The sequence below is a fragment of the Lissotriton helveticus genome, chromosome 3_2 (genome assembly GCF_964261635.1).
Source record: "Lissotriton helveticus chromosome 3_2, aLisHel1.1, whole genome shotgun sequence".
Taxonomy (NCBI): domain Eukaryota; kingdom Metazoa; phylum Chordata; class Amphibia; order Caudata; family Salamandridae; genus Lissotriton; species Lissotriton helveticus.
Window position 1 is genome coordinate 21,833,150 of NC_136062.1, and position 23,344 is coordinate 21,856,493.

At 43.5% G+C, this 23,344-nt stretch overlaps 1 protein-coding gene across 1 annotated transcript in view; it reads left to right on the forward strand.

The window, feature by feature from the left end:
* The window catches only part of USP8 (ubiquitin specific peptidase 8), a 627,337-nt gene that overhangs the window by 159,848 nt on the left and 444,145 nt on the right, over positions 1-23,344 (forward strand). Inside the window, exon 6 of the mRNA XM_078684757.1 lies at positions 22,696-22,858. Coding sequence (XP_078540883.1) covers positions 22,696-22,858 — 163 coding nt within the window. The remainder of the gene's footprint in view (positions 1-22,695; positions 22,859-23,344) is intronic.

The following is a 23,344-nucleotide window of genomic DNA, read 5'->3' on the forward strand; positions in this document are numbered from 1 at the left end:
AATGAGGCCAGAGATTACATTATTATCTACGGCAACATCGCTTGCCTGCAACTGTGCATCCAGGCTGCTGCACACCAGCCCCTTCCCTCACACTGTGGTCAATTGCAGCTCCTGCGCACCTAGGCTTCACTGCTCACCTGCCACCACCGGTGTGTCCAGCGACGTGCCGGTGCAAGCTCCGACTCCGGGGTGCCTCTCTATGGTGGCACAGCAGTTCTCTGGTCGGGCACGGTGTCTTAATACCACGATGGAAGGCGTCAGAATACCCAGGGCATTATCACGGGGTGAGCACCTTTTGGCACAACAAAATCAGTGTCTGAAAACATAGTAATAATATAATGGTGGAAACGTCTGGAGATAAATGTAGATTTATTTGAAGCTTAATAGAGAATACCAGTTGAGTGCATCCTTCCTTCTTGAAGTACGATCTACCAACTTTTAGTGGTAATCGGGGTTCAAAGAGGAGTAGGAGTACACGAGAATACACAAGGTTAAATAATATGTTATGCCAACGTTCACATACAAAGGAACCTTCGGCCCTGGGTGCACACCGAGAGACTGCTTCCCACGCCCCGCCTTCGGGCCCGGCAAGGAAGCCTACTAAGCCTTCAGGCGGCTCGGGCTCGAGTCAGCCTATTCCCGGTGCCGATCCCATACCGACACTGAAGAAGAAGCCATCTTCCTCAACCATGCAGACCGCCGCTCCGACACCCAAGCACACCGCGCCGAAAACTGGCAGCGGGTCATCGGTGCCGAAACCGCACTCGGAGCTAAGTAAAAAAAACCACCTAAAGGCCCCGATTCACATGCTTCGGAGCTGAAGAAACACCCAGAACCGAAAAAACATGTTCCGGTAAAAGACATTTCAAAAGGTCACATTCCTAAACCAAAAAGCCTAGACCATCTACCGACTTGGTGCAGAAAAAACCCCCGGAACCGAAAACTTCGACGCCGAAGGATCTGCCCTATACAGAAGAACTTTTTACACCAGATCCTCACCAAAAAACTCATGTTAAAGATCCTAAGACTGGCCAACTAGCTCTTAGCTCCAAGAAGAGACCACTAGAGGCGCCTGCACCTCCTCCTCCAAAGAAGAGAGACATTGCAACCTCTCCATTAAGGGTCCCTTCTCCACCACCACCCCATACTGTTCCTCCTCCTACACCTCCTACACCCTCCACTAATCTAGATGATGATGTGGATACAAACTCTGATGAAACTGGTGGGGGTGCACACGACCCAGCAGGGACCAATAGTCCCCCTCAGTCACCTAATCCTTGGGATGATTATAACACCCCTGATGTACCTTACGTCCCACAAGATGATGTATACCCTTCCAGACTTTCCCCACCAGAGGACACTATAGGTTTTAACCTACTAGTCCAAAGAGCTGCCCAGTACCATGGGGTTGACAGGCACACTGATGCTGTGGAGGAAGATTTCCTTTTAGACACTTTTGATAACACACAAAGGTCTACTGCCATTTTGCCAATGCTTAAAGGCGTCATTAAGCACGCAACAGAGGTTTTTAAAGATCCTGTCAGGGCTCTGGTCCTCAACCCTCGCATTGAAAAGAAATATAAAGCTGCCCCTACAGACCCTGTTTACATCAAAGGTCCAGCACCACTATATTCTTTAGTAGTGTCTAATGCACGTAAACGTGCTAATTGACAAACATCAGATGAGGCCTCACCACCAGATAAAGAATTTAAGCTCCTTAACGCCTCTGGTAAATGAACAGCGTCGCAGGCAGCTAACATTTGGCGCATTGCCAATGCCCAAGTGTTGTTGGCAAGATATGACCGGGCACATTACGATGAGCGAGAGTCCATAATGCAGCATCTACTAGACCAATCTAAAAATAGGGCCAATGAACTCATACAGGAAGCTAAAAATACTACTAATACTTCCATTCGTTGTGCTCTAGATGCTGCAGTTACTGCCTCAAGGGCAATCAATACCAGTACCCTTTTGCGGAGACATGCCTGGCTACTTATTTCAGGTTTTAAACCTGAGGTACAAAATTCCATCCTCAATCAGCCATTTGATGAGACACATTTATTTGGCCCTAATGTTGATGTGTCTTTAGAAAAAATTAAAAAAGACACCGACACAGCAAAATCTATGGGAGCCTTGCAGCTGCAAGCTCCCAGCCATTCTTTTCGTCACTCATCATACAGAGGCAAGATAAGAGGCTACTCCTCCGAAAGCCACTTCACTTCCTACAGAACCCCTAGTCAATCCACATACACTATGGGCTACCAGAGAAGGGGTTACAGGGGTAACAACAACAAACGCAGAGGCAAAACCAATACCTCCCGCTCTGCCTCAATCCCTACCCAATGACTTTCCTCCCCTTCCCCCCCAACATTCCACTCCTGTGGGGGGAAGACTGCAGCAATTCCTTCCTGCGTGGATCAACATCACATCAGACAGGTGGGTGCGACAAATTATTCAGTCAGGTTACTGTCTAGAACTAAGATCTACCCCCCAAACATACCACCCAAACAGCGTCCAACGTCACAAGAACATCTGTCACTGTTAAAGCAAGAAGTAATGTCTCTGCTAGAAAAAATGCAATAGAACCAGTTGCTCTGCACCAACAAAACAAGGGGGTTTACTCCCTATATTTTCTTTTTCCAAAAAAGGACGGCTCTCTAAGGCCTATTCTGGACCTCAGACCGCTAAACATATACATACAGTCAGACTATTTTCACATGGTCACACTCCAACAAGTCCTTCCTCTCCTGTTACAAAACGACCGCCTTGCTACTCTAGATGTCAAGGACGCATACTTCCACATTCCCATTCACAAGGCTCACAGGAAGTATCTCAGATTTGTAATAGACGGGCAGCACTATCAATTCAAAGTACTCCCATTTGGAGTCACAGCAGCACCAAGAGTATTCACTAAATGCCTAGCAGTAGTGGCAGCACATTTACCAAGACAGCACATCCACGTCTTCCCGTACCTCGACGACTGGCTCATAAAAGCCAGGTCATACAACCAGTGTGTGGAACACACTCGCGCCATGATCCAAATGCTCCACAACTTGGGGTTCACAATAAACCACGCCAAGTCTCATCTGCAACCATCCAAAGTGCAACAGTACCTCGGTGCTACAATAAACACCTTAACAGCGCTAGCTTATCCCACTCCAGTAAGGATAACCAGCATGCAAACTCTTCTAACAAGGTTTCAGCTACAACACTCCCTCCCAGCAAGAGTGTTCATGCAACTCGTAGGGAAGATGGTCTCTTGCATTTTCATAGTGCCCCATGCAAGACTTCAAAAGCGTCGTCTACAAGAGTGCCTATCACGTCAATGGAACCAGGCTCAAGGTCAATTAACAGACCTAGTGTTGGTAGTCGGTCGGACTCATCGCTCTCTGCAGTGGTGGAACACCAAAAACCTTTCCAAGGGGGGACCGTTCCTAGAGCCAGTTCCCCAAATAGTCTTGACAGCGGACGCACCGCTCTCCGGCTGGGAATCCCACCTGCTGCAACACACCATGCAAGGCAGGTGGACACCACAACAAAAGTTACTTCATATCAATCACCTGGAGTTACTAGCTATATTCCTAGCGCTGAAAGCTTTCCAAAAACAAGTATCAAACATAGCTGTGTTAGTCTGCGCGGACAACATAACAGCCATGTACTACATTCAGAAACCGGGCAGAACACACTCCTTTCAACTTTCTCGACTAGCTCAGGGCTTATGGCGCTGGGCTATACCTCAAAACATATTCCTTCTAGCCCAAAATGTTCCAGGAGTACAAAACACCATAGCAGATCTGTTGAGTCGTCCGACACAACAGACCCATAAGTGGGAACTTCATGGGCAAGTTCTTTAACCATTCTTTCAGATGTGGGGACAATTTCAGATAGACCTCTTTGCCACTCACGAAAACGCCAAATGCCCAAGCTTCCCCGCCACATATCCACACCCACTGTCCAAAGGCAATGCGATATGGATGAACTGGTCAAACAGGTTTGCGTACGCTTTTCCACCTCTACCACTCATGCCACTAGTAGTACGCAAACTACAGCAGCATTCTCTAACCCTCATCCTAGTTGCTCCAACGTGGGCCAGACAGCCGTGGTACACAACACTGCTACAACTGTCTGTGGTACCACACCAAATATTATACCTGTCTCCACATCTTTTAACACAGAACAATGGAGCGATCAGGAACCCGGACCCAGCTCAGCTCAACCTAGCGATCTGGCTCCTGAGGTCTTAGAATTGGATATCTGAACCTTCCTCCAGACTGCATGAATGTCATAAAAGAAGCTAGACGCCCAACCACTAGAGCATGTTATGCAGTCAAGTAGACACGCTTTGTAATATATTGTCACAACAATAATATTAATCTTCTAGACGTGTTTATTCAACACATCATAGGATACTTACTGCACCTCCAAAGATGTAACTTAGTCTACACGTCTATTAGACTGCATCTTGCTGCAATAGCAGCATATCTACAAAACAGAAAGCATCTATCTCTGTTGAGAGTACCTGCTATTAAAGCCTTTATGGAAGGTCTTCATAGAATAATTCCTCCAAAAGTGCCACCTTCACCTGTGTGGAATTAAAACATTGTTCTCCCACGGCTACTGGGACCTCTCTTCGAACCATTACATAAATGTGAACTACAATTTTTAACATGGGAGGTTGCGTTCCTAGTAGCTATTACTTCTCTGCGCAGAGTTAGTGAACTACAAGCACTAACCATTCAAGAACCCTTTTTGCAAATGCATCATAATAAGGTTGTTCTACGTACTAATCCAAAATTCCTGCCTAAAGTCATTTCCCCCTTCCACCTCAATCAATCTGTGGAACTGCCCGTATTCTTTTCACAGCCACAGACAGTAGCCAAAAGAGCTCTTCATACCCTAGATGTCAAAAGAGCATTGCTATACTACATCGAGAGAACACAACCCTTTCGTAAGACAAAACAACTGTTTGTGTCTTTCTCACCACCGCACAAGGGTAATCCCATTTCAAAGTCTGGGATAGTTAGATGGATTGTGAAATGCATACAAATTTGTTACCACAAAGCAAAACGTACGTTATCTGTTCCTCCTAAAGACCATGTGCAAACCAAACAACAAGCTAATGTGGGCCAGGCTGTTCTCAAAACATTATTTCAAACTACTGCAACAGATAGGGCTGGTCGCTGCTAAGAGTGAGTACTGCTATACAAACTATGCACAGTGTGTAATCTGCAGCTCATATGCCTCGAACGGAAAATGCTACTTACCAGTATGCATCTGTTCTTTGCATGTAGAGCTGCAGAGTTACACACGCCCACCCGCCTCCCCGGCTACCCTTGTCTATTCCAGTATTATCTTAATTAGATACTGATTACATGGGCATCCTTCCTTTTCTTGCAAAGCTCCGTCATTTCCCTAATGGCGATAAACTATCTGAGGATGGAGCCGATGCCCATGCGCAATGTGGTCCAAAGGAGGAGTCCCCTATCTCGTGACTTCCCAAAAACTTTTCAGGACAACAACAAACTGCAAACATCCGGGCCCAACACTAGGTGGCGATCTATGCACAGTTTGTAACTCTACAACTCTACATGCCAAGAACAGATGCATACTGGTAAGTAGCATTTTCCTTATCATAACAGAAGTTTATTACAGTTAGAAATCTATAAATGTTTAAAATATTTTTGATTATCTCTTGCTCTCATACAGTTTAAAGTTATTTAGATCTAGTTTTGAGACAAAAAAAAATGAGGGAATGCCGTACCCGGCACAACACCATACCGGTATGGGACTGCAGTTTTCTAAAAAAAAAAATATATAGACATATTTTTGGGGGAAGATATAAAACATTACATAATTTTAAAGTTAAAAAAAGAAGGATAATAGAGTTCCAAAATATTACAAACATTTTAGAAAAAATAAAGGTTTTATAAACATTAAAATATGAAATTAACTTTTAAAAAACCTTCGAAATTCACTGAAAAAAACCATAGGTTTTACAGACATTACAGTTAGGAATTAGCATTTAAAAGACCTTTGAAATTCACTAAAATCAATCAATCAATCAATCATAGCATTTGTAAAGCGCACTATACACCAGTGAGGGTTTCAAGGCGCTAGGGGGGGATGTTGCTACTGTTTGAAGAGCCAGGTCTTGAGGAGTCTCCTAAAGGTTAGAAGGTCTTCAGTCAGCCGTAGGTGGATGGGTAGGATGTTCCATGTCTTGGCGGCGAGGCGGGAGAATGATCTGCCGCCGGCGGTCACTCTTCGGATGCGGGAGATGGTGGCGAGGGCGTGGTCTACAGAGCGGAGCTGGCGGGCGGGGGATGTAGAGGCTGAGTCGTCTGTTGAGGTACGCTGGTCGGGTGTCGTGGAGTGCCTTGTGTGCGTGGGTGAGGAGTTTGAAGGTTATCCTCTTGTTGATGGGGAGCCAGTGCAGGTCTTTCAGGTGGGGTGTGAAATGGCTGCGGCGGCGGATGTCCAGGATCAGGCAGGCAGAGGCGTTCTGGATGCATTGGAGTCGTTTCAAGAGTTTGGCCGGGGCTCCTGCGTAGAGTGCTTTGCCGTAGTCCAGTCTGCTGCGGACGAGGGCCTGGGTGACCGTCCTTCTAGTTTCGGTGGGGATCCACTTGAATATTCTGCAAAGCATGCGGAGGGTGTTGAAGCAGGAGGAGGAGACGGCGTTGACCTGCTTTGTCATGGAGAGTGTGGAGTCGAGCATGACCCCTAGGTTTCGTGCGTAGTTGGTGGGTGTGGGTGTGCTCCTAGTGCCGTCAGCCACCAGGAGTCGTCCCAGGCCTAGGGGGTGGAGCCGAGGATAAGGACCTCCGTCTTGTCCGAGTTCAGCTTCAGTCAGCTGTTCTTCATCCAGTCGGCGACGGCCTTTATTCCTTCGAGGAGGTTGGTTTTGGCGGTGTGGGGGTCCTTGGTGAGCGAGAAGATCAGCTGGGTGTCGTCGGCGTAGGAGATGATGTTTAGGTCGTGCTGTCAGACGACGTGGGATTGAACAACGTTGGGCTGAGATGATATCAGTGGCTTGGGAGCGACAGGGGGGAGGCGAATGCTCTGGGTTCGCCCAGTGAGGAAGGAGGTAGTCCAGTCCAGGACCTTCTCTTGGATTCCGGTGTCGTGGAGGCATGCTCTTAGTGTGCTGTGGCAGACTGTGTCAAAAGCGGCTGACAGATCCAGGCGGAAGAAGGCTGCAGTTTCTCCGTTGTCGAGCATGATCCCGATGCCGTCAGTGGCGGCGATAAGGGCAGTTTCAGTGCTGTGGTTGCTGCGGAACCCTGACTGGGATGGGTCCAGGATGTTGTTCTCTTCAAGGAAGCTGGTCAGTTGTTTGTTGACGGCCTTTTCGATGACCTTCGCCGGGAGCGGGAGCAAAAAACCATAGGTTTCAGGGACGTTATAGTTAGTTGGACATTTGACTCGTATAAAACCAGAGAAATTTGCCTGTATAGTTAGTTGAGCTAACTATAACTCGCGCGCCCGCAATGCACTGCTGATGATGTCACATATTACATCACTCATGACATGGTCAGGGACATCACTGATGACATCACTCATGACATCACTCATGACATTATCCACGTGATAATCTGATGCACATACTGATAAACTTTGATACACCCATTCTAAAATGCAGACTACTATTTTTTAAACCATACACACTAGAATGCCAAATGCTACATACCATTTCCTATCTCCTAGGTCTACACACACATCCAGTCACTTATACATGTAGTTACTCATCAATATAGGACTATACTCTCATACATCTATACATGCAGTCACACTCTGCCACTCATCCATAGAGTGACTCACACACCTAGTCAACCCCCAGCCCCCAGGAAACCCTTGGAATACCAACTTCTGGCCACATTCCCTGGGCTGTCCTCCATCCCCCGTCAACTCTGTAAAAAGTCTCGGAGTAACTATTAGCAGTGACCTTTCCATGAGGGCCCAAATCAAATCAGTGGTATCGGTCTGCATATTCCACTTACGTCGCATCAGGAAAATCAGCAGATTTCTTTCCCATGATGCTCTTGTTCAGGTCATTCTAGGATTGGTCATCTCTCGGGTTGACTACGCGAATGCACCGTATGTAGGAATACCTAGGTACCAAATGCACCAACTCCAACTTATCCAGAACCAAGCTGCTAGACTTGTTTTAGGCCAGCCCACGTCTAGTCACACCACACCTTCTTAGGAACCTCCACTGGCTCCCGGTGGCCCAGCGCAGTTTTTTCAAACTAGGCTGCCTGATCCACAAGGCACTCTCCCTGCAAGGTCCTGCCTTCATTGCCTCTCGGATCCACCGTTGTGTTCCTTCCCGTGTCCTTCGATCCTCGGGTTCTAACCTATTGTCTACATGCACCTTCAGATGCAGGAAACACGGTGGCCTGCGATTTTCTTCCCAGGCCCCACTCTTCTGGAACTCCCTTCCCCCAACTCTTCGTTCAATATCCTCCTATCCTCAATTCAGGAGGGCTCTGATGACCCTGCTCTTTTCCCAAGCCTACAGTTGATTGTCTCACACTTTCCTGCATGTCCCCAGCCCGTCCTTGAAGCGCCAAGAAACCGTTGGTGTACGTGCGCTGTATAAATACTTTTTATCATATCATAGCATATCATAATGCAAAGAACCATCCATTACCCATTTGCTCATGTATACAGTTATATACACCAACTCCGTTATTTACAGACATACCACATCACTTGGTATACAGTATACAGATACTAAGACATATTTACTGTGTTATACAATCACTGATAGAAGCAGACATTTATACACCCACTCTTCAAATAACTTATTCTCACGTATACTAATTTATGTACTCCAACACTCACATATAGTGCCTTAAAACATATGTAGTTAGTTACAGATATACCACTGAGACATTCATTCACTCACCACTACACGCATACACACACTAACCCACCCATACAGCCTTTCCCAGATGCACTTTTTAATCCATACAACCAGTGAATCACCCACTCAGACATCTATGCACAGACTCATGCACCCCCACCCACCCACACAGACACTCAGGGACCCATACAGATACTCAGACAACAAATCAATAACCCATATAGACACTCGTGTAGCTATTCAGCAACCCATGCAGTTGCTTACACACCATCTGAGAGACTAATACAGACTTTCAAACAGTTTAGCCACTAACCCATGCATTCTGTAAGACACGTTCAATCACTCACTTATACAGTCCGTCAGGCACCTACTAAATAATCCCTTTAGGCACTTGTAAATGCATTCATTCTTCAATTCACCTTAGCATAGATATATATGAAAAATATTTAAACTTTACAGAAACACACATTCATTGGATGATGTCATGTGTGATGTCATTAGTGATGTCATTTGAGATGTCATCAGTGATGTCACTGACCATGTCATGAGTGATGTAATATGTGACATCATCTGCAGTGCATTGCAGGCGTGCAAGTTATAGTTAGCTCAACTAACTATAACAGGCACATTTCTCTGGTTTTATGAGAGTCAAATGCCCAACTAACTATAACGTCCCTGAAACCTATGTTTTTTTTGGTGCATTTCAAAGGTTTTTTAAATGGTAATTCCTAACTATAACGTCTGTAAAACCTATGTTTTTTTCAGTGAATATATATATCTTTTATATATATATCTTATATGTATATATATCAGCGCTCCGGTTTCAAAGAAACTTGCTGCACTCATGGGGTCCCTTTTAAATTAATTTTATTTGCAAGGACGCGTTTTGGCTGTATGCCTTTTTCTGCTTGCTTTATAAATAAAACGTCACTGGCATGATTGTGCTTTTAATTTCATACCTGGATCTTCATTGGTCTAATCCTCTCTCCTGTTTCTGTGCAGGGACCAATGAAATCAGTGCAGCAAGTTTCTTTGAAACTGGAGCGTTGATATTTGGCATGGATCCACCTCCGTGCGTGCATGCAACCCGTTGTGAAGAGTGCACATGCGCCTTAAGGTGGACTATGGAGCATATATCTATATAAATATATAAGGTATATATATATATATATATATATATATATATATATATATATATATATATATATATATATATATATATATATATATATATATATATATATATATATATATATATATATATATATATACACACACACCTATATATACACACACACCTATATACCTACTGGCAGTCGCCAGTAGGTAGTTATAGTTAGGATTGTTTTCCATAGGGAAATCGCAACATTCTATTGGGAATAACTTTGGCGCCGGTTGAGGAATCTGCCTGAAATTTTCCTTAACTTTGCCTCGCGGCGCTCCGGTCCTTCCCTGAAAGTATGGGGGGGATCCGTCAAGCGGGGGCCGAGATAAAAGAGGGGTCCCAAAACGTGTTTTCCCCATGTTAATTTCCGTAGGGCGGTTGGACTCACTTTTAGCCCGAACGGCTGAATGGATTTTCACCAAACTTGGCAAAATTGTAGGGACTGGTAGCCCGATGTGCCTTTGCTATGTCTCAAGATATGTGCTCCAGAGGATTTTGAGTAATTTAGGTTCAAAAAAATGTATATATCTATAGCCGCGCCCCGGGGAGCGTTCCGGGCGCGCCACGCGACTTGCGCAAGGAAAGCTGATTGGCTCTCGGGTGTCTGTAAACATTCGAAACAGTCCGGAGCGGCCGCCATCTTGTGTCTCGGTAGGATCGAGACACAAGAGGTGGTAAAAACAAAGGGGGAAATAATCAAAAGGGGGCAGGGTAGACCCCCCCCTGACCCCTAGGTTTGATGTGGGGGCCATAAAAGGGTCCCTCGGGTAAAAAACATTTTTTACTTTTTTTTCGATTTCCGCGGGGGGAGCGCCCGGTACGCGCACCGGGGAGCGTACCCTGGAGAAAAAATAATGACAGACTTCTTTACAAATGTAGCATTTTTTAATACATTGGAGGGAGTTCTTTTTAATTTTTTTAAGAACACAGCTCTTTGATGAGAATTGGAGGTAGCTCTGAAAAGAACTTTTGTTTTTCTTCTTTTTTTTAATCAAAAACAAAAACAGGGAACTGGAAACCGCTCAACAGGAGCCAAAAAAACAAACAAAATTAGGCCTGGGGATAGCAGCGGTGGTTCTCGAGAGCTCGAACCATGAGTGTGACACTTTGCTCCCCATAGCAAAGAAGATGGTCACATTTTCGGCATTTTAATATAGCCTGATTAAAAGCAGGCTGAATATTTGGTATCATCTCCTGCTCACGCCGACGCACAGAAGGTGTTGCTCCACCGGTAGAAGTAGAGCCACCATCCCTGGGAGCCTCTAGTGCCAGAGCCCTGACACTCTCCCGTGCATAGTTCTGGGGATGTTTCCTTGACACGTGGCGTATCATCGTCCAGTTCCCGAAGCTGTATTTTTTTCTGGGATTTCCTCTCGATAAGATGGTGTGGCATATTTGACACTCCACCTTTGGAGCATTTACCTTCTTCTCCCCCTCTGGAATTTTGAAAAATTTCCAAATGAAATGTTCCTTCACAGTTCGTTTAGGAACCTCCTCATCAATGAAATCCTCAGTCTCATCACTGCTGCTGATGCTCTTGCAGCCATGATAATAGAAGTAAATATGACACAGGTGCCAAGAGCAGGTCTTGCACTTACATAAGTGAAACAAGAAGTGAAGGAAATGGGTGGGGATTTCAGTCTTTGTAAAAAAAAAAAAAGTTAGGAACCAATGAAAAGTGTTATTTTCAAGTCACATGATCCGGGCTTTCATCATTTGGAAACCAAAACTGATCTGCACCAATGAAAAGTGTTATTTTCAGATCACATGACCCGACGCGCTTACGCTACGCGCCCCGGGGCGCGAATCGAAAGCGCGTCAGGACGTTGCGCGATCGTATGCGCTCGCGTACTTCCGGGTGCGCTTACACAGTGCGTCATATGACGAATCACGCGGCTACGCGAAACGTCACGATGTTGTTTTCGTTCGCGAGAAAAGCGCTAACGGGACGCTCCCCCGTACGCGCCGTAACATTGCGCTTACCCGTGCGTTCACCGGTACGCGCCCCGGGAGCGCCCCGAGGTTAAAAATAAAAAAAATACAAAAAATTGACATAATCATACAATATAAAATTCGTTTTAAAATCTATTATTTTTATACCTATAAAGATTTGCTATTAAAAAACCTATGAAATTCACTGAAAAACCATAGGTTTCACACCAGTTATAGTTAGGAATTAGCATTAAAAAAACCTATTAAATTCACTGAAAAAACCATAGGTTTTACACCAGTTATAGTTAGCTGGAAGTTTTACTCGCATAAAACCATTGAAATTCCCACGTTATAGTTAGTTGGACTCACTATTACATCACTCATGACATGGTCAGTGACATCACTCATGACATCACTGATGACACCATCCAGTGAATGTGTGTCTTTCTGAAAAATGAATATGTGTTATATATGTATATGTAAAAGTTGATGGAAGAATAAATGTTTAAATAAGTGTTTACATGGATGTTTTTAAAAAAAAAATTGATTTGTTAACTGGTTTATTAAGTGTATCTTAGTGAATACATATATTAGAGAGTAATGTTTAAATATTTAAATGTATGTATTAGTGTTTCACTTTGTGTATAAGTGGCTGCATGGGTCAGTGAGTAGCTACATGTGTATGTATATGGGTTATTAGATGTTTTTCTTAGTATCAGTATGAGTCTTTGTATGGTTTGGTGGGGGTATTACTTAGCACATACATGCATGAATGACTGACTCTCTCTTTGTATGTGTTATTAAGACAGCATATGTGCAGGACTGTATGGGTGGATGAGTGTGTATATGTGTGTGTTAGTGAGTGAATGACTGTCTCACTAGTGTCTTTATCAGTAAATACATATGTTTTAATGTAGTATATGTGAATATTGATGTATATAAGTGAGTATATGTGAGAGTGAGGGATTGTAAGAGTTCCTGTTTAAATTAGTATGTGTTTCTATAAGTGATTGTTTAAGAGAGTAAGTATGTATAAGTTTCCTTAGAAGTAAAGTGGTAGTGTGTGTATAGCTGTATATACAAATAAATGGATGTTCAATAGTTTATTTGCATGTGTGAGTATGTGTGTGAGTAACTTTTGGATAACTGTCGGCGTGTAACAGGATGTATAGGTGTATCACTACATATGATGAGTGAGTATATGTATGAGTGACTATATAGAACTGTTGGTGAATGAGTGGATGTGTATATAGATGGTAGAATTACTGAATTGGTTGTTGTAACTGGTATGGGTATCTCCATTTTTTTGAAAATGTTAGTTTTTATTTTTGAATATGTGTTTCAAAGGTTACATTACAGTGAAAGGAGGTCTGTCACTCTGTCACACAGGTCAGAGCTTTCTTGGGCCTGTCTGGGTGCTACAGGAAGTTTGTGAAAAAACTATGGGTCCATTGTGACACCACTGAATGATTTAACTTCCAAAAAGATGCCAAAGAAAGTTCAGTGGACAGTTAGCTGTCAAAAGGCATTTGATGACCTGAAGCATGCCATGTGTACTGCACCTATTCTGAAAAGTCCAGATTACTCCAAAGAGTTCATAGTCAAAACAGATGCTTCTGAGTTGGGTGTGGGAGCTGTACTTTTACAACTGAATATAGATGGTCAAGACCAGCCCATTGCTTTCATAAGCAGAAGGCTGACCCCTAGAGAGAAACGTTGGTCAGCTATAGAGAGGGAGGCCTTTGCTGTGGTTTGGGCCCTGAAAAAGCTGAGGCCATACTTGTTTGGCACTCACTTCAAGATTCAGACAGACCACAATCCCCTCCTATGGTTAAATCAGATGAGATGATCAGAAGGGTGAAAATCCCAAACTTCTTAGGTGGTCCATTTCCCTACAGGAGATGGACTTTACAGTTGAACATAGACCTGGGACTGACCATGCCAATGCAGATGGACTCTCCAGATATTTCCACTAAGAACATGAAGACTCAACTGGTCAAGGTTAGTTTAACGTCCCTAAGTTTGGGTGGGGGGGGGGGTTGTGTAGGAGAGTAGGGTCTGCTTCCTATGGTCACCCCCACTTTTTGCTTGTGCTTTACTGGTTTTCGACTTAGATGTGGCTGTGGGCCTGCTAATCAGACCCACAGCCCAGATGGACTCTCTCTAAATTCACCATGTACTCTAGGTACAACCACAATTGGGAATTGGTTCACCTTATCAGCCCCTGTAGAAATGTACCCTAGGTACTCGGGGCATAGCTGTAACCAAGGCCTAACAGGGGCTGCAGCATGTATTATGCCACCCCTGGCTGGCCACTCAAACTGACACAACTGGCTGATCACTCAGCTGGGCCAAGGTCGTGTAATCACCCCTTGCTTAGGTATAGTATTCCTATATCTACCCTTATAAATAGACACACAGTAACCTATAAGTCTCTCCTATGACCACTCCTATGACAGGCCTTAACAATCCTGGAGGCAGAGTGCTTGGTTATGTGTGAGATGGTGCTCTAGCATGAGCTGAGCCTGTCTGCAGCTTTCGGAACCATGTCCTTATAGCTGTTCTATGATATTGCCATACCATATACTCTTAAGTGCATTATAATCCTCGCGGTTGAATGCTAACTTTGGTTTGGCTTTATCTAAACATGTCGTGTAAGGTGTCATACGCTTTGGAATACTACCCCCTCGCCAATTCTGGCGACGGGGGTAGCATTCCACCCTTCTAGAGGGAGAAGACATGTTGTTGCTGACTAACCCGGTTGAAGTTAACCAGAGCCCCAGCATCACAAAATGGATGTTGCTGCCACAGACACAAGTCTGACCTCCTGCTGCTGGGAGTCCTTCCAGCGAGGGAGGCCTGGACAGTAGGTTTCCTGCCTGGAGAGGTGCGAGCACCACCCCAGACAGGATTTTGTGTATTGGGACAGGGAGGGCTGAATAGAATGAGACATGCCTGGGGCACACTAGGTGCTCCATGCATACCCCAGTTCAAACCGGTTGCTGGGGCACTCCAGCCCCAGTTCTGGCGCGAAACTGCACAAAGGAAAGGGGGTGTAACCACCCCCCTTCCTGGCCTCACCCATAGGAGGGACCTAGTGAGTAAACCAGCCCCCTTTAGTTGTATAAAGGTAGGAGCTGACCCAGGAGACTTTAGATTAATCCTGGAATCGAACTGAAGACGAAACTCTGGACCCTTCGACGTTCAACTGAAGCTGAAGACTGAAGAATCTCCCTTGTGGCCAAGGAGTGACCACCCTGGGCAACCAGGCACCATCCAGCAACTCGACGGCTTGCTTTGTCCCCGTTCCCGCCGGAACCCGAGCACAGAGCCTGACAAGACCTCGATTCCTGGACTCCTCTGACCCCACTGCACGACTCCAGCACAGCTGAGCTCCGTGGAAGGCGTCGGAATTCGTGGAAGCAGGCAACTTGGAAAGTCTTCAACTTGCTAACAGCGCAGCTCCTGAGGCATCCTCGAAGCTGTGTCCTGGGGACTGAGACACCCCGACACCGAGCTCCACCTGCACCCAAGACCAACCCTCCACACTCCACGAGATCTGCGTGGGGCCCTTCTGCTTGTGTTCTGCTCGATGCGTTGTCCGGTTGCTGGCCCGTTGGCTAGTAGCTCTCTAACGACGATCCTTGAGAAAATCCATCGCTGGTCTGGTTGCTCCAGACTGGCCCTCGCTTCCCTGAAAAGGCGAAGTACCTCAGACCCTCCTAGTCTGCACCAGAAGCCTTTTGTGTATCCTGCGTGGGTTGCCTTTGCTTAGGCTTGTTGGCCCCGATCTTGAAGCCGACCCCTCCATCTGCGAGAACTTTCGTGGGACCGCTCCTCTCCAGCACCTGGTTGTCCTCGATGCCTCCTGGTCCGCGTGGCTGCAACGACAAGCTTCACATCTGCACCTGATTGCTCCTCGATGACATCTGGTTCCTTCCTGGTTCCACCCGGTCCCTGGCTAGTGACCCAGACTCTGTCCCCTCTGCTTTCAGGTCTTCTTCAACTCCGATCCATCCTTGGATCCACCCGGACATCTTCCTCCTGGCCGCCTGCAGCATCTTCTTCCAACGCTCCATAGGAAACGACGAGAAAACCCGACACACTTTGACACCAATGCACCCGGAGCCCGTGGGTGAGGTAACGCGAGTACTTCGGTGTTCCTGTAGGGATTGACTATCCTTGTGTCCAGTTTTGCTAGTTGTGTAATCCTAGTTAGACCGGAAGTGTCCTAAAACTTCATTACTTACCTTTTTACGTTCCTATTGACTTTCTATTGCCTCTCGTGTGAGAGTACTTACTCTGCACGCGCCGCCTGTGGTCCTCCTACTCCTAACCTAAGGGTCAGATAGGGTAGCCTCAGCGATCCTCTAGGCCCTAGACCTTTCCTTTTCCCCGAGTCGTGGTTCTTATACCACTTACTTAGTATATAGTTTTAAGCGCCACTTGGGCCTAACTGTAAATTCTGCTATTTAAAGTATTTCTAAGTTTAACTTGTTGTGTGCTTTTGCCTCTGACCTCATAAAGAGTTCAGAGGAGTGTGTTAGTAAATAAATACATATATATTTTATATATATCCTGTGGTGTCCTTTCATTTGATATTCAAGGGTTTACATATGGTAAAACAGCTGGCTTTACACGCCCTCAAGAGTCTTTTAGCCTAAGACTGTTCTGTCCACGCTACCACTAGGAAAGCTGATCTATAAGGTTGACTTACAACCATCACCTTAAGGGTTGTTTGGACTGGTGCAAGGTGTTCACTAGAATAGTGAACATCATATACCAGGCCAACTTCTCACAGTGGTCTTGTGAGTTCTTTTCAAACTAGAATTGTTGTCTTTTCTGTGTTTTTTTCATTCGATGTTTTCCAGCATCTTTGGTGGATTCACCTTAATAGTTGCATTAGTTGCCGGTGTGCTTCTATTAATTTGTTTATTTAAATGTGGATGCACATCCTCCAGCACCCGACAATATGTCCCGGCTGTTGCTGCTGCGGAACCGAATGCTTAGTTATTACGAAGCGCTGCCTCTGGCTACATTGAGTGCAGTTTATGGATTATCGTTTCGATTCTCCTTTTTCACATGCATTCAGCCTGTCTTCCATTGCCTGAGCTGCGATTTCGACTGGGCTCTGGATATGTGTCTCTGCAGTACGGTGTCTCCCAACGCGGATTATGACCAGCTGATGAGCCCCTTAGTGGTTCATGACTTGCTCTGTTCTGGGGGCGGGAATATGGCCTTAGCAGTGATACATGGAATAATGGGACGTTGGAATGTTTTTTCAGCAGCACATGACTTCTTGGCACGCAGTTATTTTGAAGATGACTCGAGTTTTCCTCCGATGGAGATAGAGGCTCCAGTCGTTGAGGAACATGTATGTTCATTCTCACTATTGAATTGGATGGCTGAAATGTTTTCAGATGAGAACAATGACTTCCTCTAGGAGGCTGTTGCTACATACTGTGCTTATACGCTGTTGGATTAAGACTCTTTGATTTTTCTACCTATTCTTTATTATTTAGTTACTGTTTTATATCAAACAGCGAATAATTTTTTATGTAAATTGGAACTTGACTTTGCTTTTCAGGCTTGGACTCTGCGTTCCTAGTTCGCCCACTTATATATCACGTGGTTCTATCTAGGGAGGGTGTCGTGGGCTGAGCCTTGCACTCACACCGTGTTAAGTTAGCTTGGGTTCATTAGAAGCTTAAACGCCATTTTTGCTTTCCTGCTCTGCTTTGCACACGACACGCAATTTTGATATTGTTTAGAAAAGGCTGAGTATTTCGTTTCACATGAGAATAATTTGTCATGCTACATTTCTGGACTGCCTCGCTAGTTTAGTGTGTATAGTGAGAGCATGGAATATCATGGTTATTTTGGATACTGTGTCTGTTATTTGGAATGATCGTCGCACTTTCGACCTATAACACATATGCAGGTGTGGCCACGTCTGATACTGGCGTGTTTAATAATGCATTGTGGAGGCATAATTAGAGACAGTTGGAGAACATTGGTATCCTGACAATTTGTGCAGAACTCAATGTAATCCACTACTGCCCAGTACAGAGGTATGGGACCGTCTATGTAATCCTATGAGACCTTCTGTAGTTATAAACTAACCTGGTAGGTAGGGAGGGGGAAATGTAGGTATATTTTAAACCTACGGCATTGAAATAAACATTTCAAACTTGCACATGTCTTTATTTACTCCTTGTTTTGGACTGGTGTAAGATTATAACGAAAGAGTGGTCTTTTTATCTACCTTACTTGAGGTAATCTAAGTCGCATGTTCTGGGTTGACTAGTCATTGGTGTTTTTGCTATAGGACGAAGAACCAATGAGTCACTGATTGCTAGTCTGGTAGGGGGTTTGGGTACTAAGGTGGGTTTTGGTACACTGTAATTCACTGAGGTCCTAAGTCTTTATGCACAGTTCTGTGTAGGAGCAGAATTCCTGCAACAGTAGTTGCAACAAAAAGGCTCGATAAAGGGCCTTGAGTTTGAATCAGGATATGAGATTGAAGAATAATTGATAATCTCAGCCAAGAAAGGGAGCAAGTGTGCAAATTTACAATGTCTTCGGCTGGGGTACTTGTTACAATAAAAATGTTCGATAAAGTCCTGCACTTTGAATAGGTATATGAAATAGAAGAATAGTTCATAATCACAGCTAATGTATGCAGCAAGTAGTTGTGTGTATGTGTGAATGATGTGTTGATTGAGCGGAAAATGAATAAGATGAAAAATAAGAGAGGCTGCAGAGATGCAAACTTTCCATTTCTTTGTATGGGAAGTGGGTGTTTAGTTTTCCTGTGTGTGTGTATGTATATATATATATATATATATATATATATATATATATATATATATATATATATATATATTCACTGAAAAAAAACTTGGGTATCTTACAGTTAGGAATTAGTATTTAAAAACCTTGCAAATTCACTGAAAAAACCTTAGGTTATAGCCTCGTTATAGTTAGGAATTAGTATTGAAAAAACCTTAGAAATTCACAGAAAAAACCATAGGTTTCACACATGTTATAGTTAGCTGAGCATTTCACTCGTACAAAACCATTGAAATTCCCCCGTTATAGTTAGTTCAGCTAACTATAACTTGCGCGCCCGCAATGCACCGCTGATGACGTCACATATTACATCACTCATGACATGGTCAGTGACATCACTCATGACATCGCTGATGACATCACTGATGATGACATCCTTGTGAAAGAGTGGCAGACCTCCTCTCACCCTAATATAACCTTTGATACACACATTCCAAAATGGAACCTAACATTTTCAAAAAAATAGAGATACCAATACCAGTTAGAACAACCTATTCAGTAATTCCAAAATCTACATACACATCTACTCATTCACAAATAGTTCTATATAGTCACTCATACATGTACTCACTCATCATATGTACTCATACACCTATACATCCTGTTACACACCTACACTTAAACATAGTTATTCACACATATACTCACACATGCAAATAAACCAAACATCCATTTACTTGCATATACAGCTCTATACACACCACTACATTTATTTCTACAGAAATGTACACATACTTACTCTCTTAAACAATTAGTTATAGAAACACATACTTATTTGTACAGGAACTCTTCCAATCTCTCACTGTCATATTTCCTTACTTATAGACATCAATACTCACATTTAATAAGTCAGTTATACAATCAATTTTACAAAAAAAACATTTAGACACTTATTTACCCATTTATTCTTCCATCATCCTTTAGAAATACATATATAACAAATATTTAATTTTTAAGAAAGACAGACATTCACTGGATGATGTCATCAGTGATGTCATCAGTGATGTCATTTGAGATGTCATGAGTGATGTCACTGACCATGTCTTGAGTGATGTAATATGTGACGTCATCAGCAGTGCATTGCGGGGGCGCGAGTTATAGTTAGCTGAACTAACTATAACAGGGGAATTTCAATGGTTTTGTATGAGCGAAATGCCTAGCTAACTATAACATGTGTGAAACCTATGTTTTTTTCAGTGAATATATATATATAATCAGATTTTCTTGCATTGAAGAACACATCGAGGCCTGACCGGCTCGCATATAAAGGCAAAATAATAGTCAACTCATGTCTCGATAATAGCAGTAATTAGGAAAAAAGAAAGAAAACAGGCACAGTCATTTCCATACCGCCCCCAAGAGCCCACATGTAGTCAACAAGCTCCCTATCAAATATATTAGTAGATCTGAGTTCACGTCCCTAAGGCCCAGCCCTGTATGATTGTATTTCAATGTCAGTTCGGGCAGTGGCAGTGAATACTGGTGCCAGGATTATACCCTGATGATCTCACTGCCATATCTTTTAATGTTTTTGGGAACAGCCCCTTGCATGGAAGGTGGCAATCTCCAATCCATTCCTGTGATACATTGCTTTCTTCCATACCCCTACCAATGGTGGCTTATCTGCTTTCTACTTTTGGGCAATGTCCCCTTTGTCCAGCGTAAGCCACAAAAATAGAAAATGTTGCTTATAGTGGTTTCTCCCAATCGCCTCAGTGCTGTTCAAAAGGAGGAACGTAGGGTCAAACAAGATCTCCCAAGAGAGAACCCGTACAAGATAGGAAGTCACCCTCACAAAAAACCCTGTAGCGATTCACAACTCCACCCACACAGTATGGAGAAGAGTTCCTTCTGCAACACCACATTGAAGACACACTGGTTGAAGCAATAACACCCATCCGCCACAGATCTTGTCTTTGGTAATATGCCTTGTGCAGGTATTTAAATTGAATAAATCGGAGGCAAAAGAAAACGCGGGCTCCGCGAGGGGCCACCAATGCTTCAGTCCAGTCCTCCTGAAAAAAGAGCATATTTTTAATGGATGAGTTATTATTTTTAAGAAAGTAATAGTAGAAAATCACTATTGAACTCTCACATTTACAGATGTAAAGTAAGATACGCTGAAACAGGAGTATTCCTATGACCTATCCTTTCTACCCTTTCATGAAGACATAAGGGACGCCCAAGCCAAAGGGCAAGGCATGATAACATGGCTTCCATATAAAGATTTTTTTCAGGGGTGTGGAATTTAATCAAATATCTGCTTGTCCATGGGACAGGCTGCCTCATAAATCAGCTTGCCCTGTAAAAAAACACTTGTCCCTTGTGATACTGGTAGTGTAGCCTCAATTTATGGCAACAGTCTTATTATATAAGAGCTCTGACAATAGCCTCTCTGATTATGCCAAGGCTGATACTGTAGTAGGGTTTAAATATTAGCAGTTCCCTTATTTTGCAACCTTTGCGCAGATCTACGCATGGTGTCTGGAGGTAGCGATAAGCAATAGTTCCCGGGTAGGAATGCCCTTTTGAGTCTGTACAAACCTACTAACTTGCATGTTTTAGGGGAGTTTCACCAGCTCTTCACTGATCTTTTCCCATATTGAGGTTAGAAATGTACTCCTGCCCAGGGCAAAATTAAAACTTCTTCCGGGGTTTGGATGTAGATTCACATGCACCCACACTACTTCCTGGACACCTGTGCATTTACATTTGTTTTCACAGTTCATTCACAAATATGTATATACACACACAACCTTCCCACTGGCAGTAGGTAGTTACATGTAGAAACAACCTTTCACATAGACAAAGTGTTTTGGGTTTTGCTAATAGCTTTGGCACCATTTGATAAATCTTCACGAAATTTTCCACACTAGTTTGCCTCTCACTTTAGGTGCTGAGTGGAACGTTTTGGGTGATTTTTAAAAGGGGGGGGGCAAGAAAATGGGGGTAACTAAATGCTTTTTCCCCATGTAGTGTAGTGTCCTTGGGTATTTTGCATTTTTTTAACAAGACTTCAGACCGAACTGCGGAACGGAATTATGCCAAATTTGACCGAAAGCTAGATCATAGTCCAGAGTGCTTTTTCTAATTTGCTGTAAATCTGTTCAGTAGTTTTAGAGTTAACCCCTTGCCACGCACGTCGTTAAGTAACTAGATATAGTAACTACAACTGACGTTAGGCGTCTAGATATAGTAACTACATCTGTTGAATTTCTATGGTTTTGTGTGGGTAAAACGTGAATCTAACTATAATGTCCTGCAACATTTTTTTTCTTCAGTGTTTGTGTGTGTATATATATATATATATATATATATATATATATATATATATATATATATATATATATATATATATATATATTCATGTTTTTCACTTGTATTAATGTGCATCGCAGTTTTATGAATCAGGCATGTATACATTTTAATAATGTAAACACTATTGTACACATATGAATATCTGCAATATAATGCTTGTTTTGTTAGTATGGGCCCCTTTTCATACCAGTTCAACAAAATACAGTTGTGCTTCACTTTGCATTGTTACCTTTGATTTGTGATGTGTGTTAAACAAACTGTTTCCATGTTACACCTTTGCAGATAGTCAGATCTCATAGATATGTAAAATGACTGCACCTAGTGCACCACATTTGGCATGCAGAAATGAACTGGCACACTTGAACTGCAAAGGACCCTACACTAGTGACTTCCCTGTGAAATTTCGTTGAGAATGGTTAATTTCACTGAATTGCTGCCATGCATTTTTCAGTCTACTACTAGGACTTATTTAATAACTTTAACTCACTCTAAATGTCACTTTTCGTGCTATCTCTGGTGTGTATTTCACTAGCTTTGTATCGTCACTTTTTTCATACAGTCTCTTCCACATCAGAAAAATCAATTACTGCTGAAAAGCTGTTTTCAATGTTGAATGATGAGAACATTCGTATGATTATGATGGATGCCCGAAAATCGAAAGACTTCCGAGAGTCTCATATCTCCAATTCTATCAGCATTCCAGAAGAGGCCATCATTCCTGGGTACTGCTTTAATTTTTACAAACATACATTGCATAGCAACACTTAAGTAGTAATTTGTGCCAATTGCAGTGTTTCATTACTGATGTGCCCACAGAAGCTTAATTATTGAACCGAAGTGGTTTGACTGTATTCTAAAAGTTAATAGAGCTGTGGACCGAGATAAGAACACCTGCAGAGCCTCATTTTTGGAATTTTCAGAAGCACCTGGTCCTTTGCAGTCTTTGACGAGATCTATGAACACATACATTCCACACAAGGTTCCTTATTGTCTCCCATAGCTTCGCTGTTCGTGGACTGTTGGACACTATTCTGTACTTGCCAGCTGTTCCTGTTCAGATAAGTGCTCTATGTGGTTTTAATTAGCGTGACTCTCACTGTTGCATATTCTGTAGCCCACCTTTTGTATATTGGACAGGTGCACTTACCATCTCACGTTGCACCCCTCCCCCCCCACACGCCGCTTGTCTCTCCCTTTGGAGAGAGGAT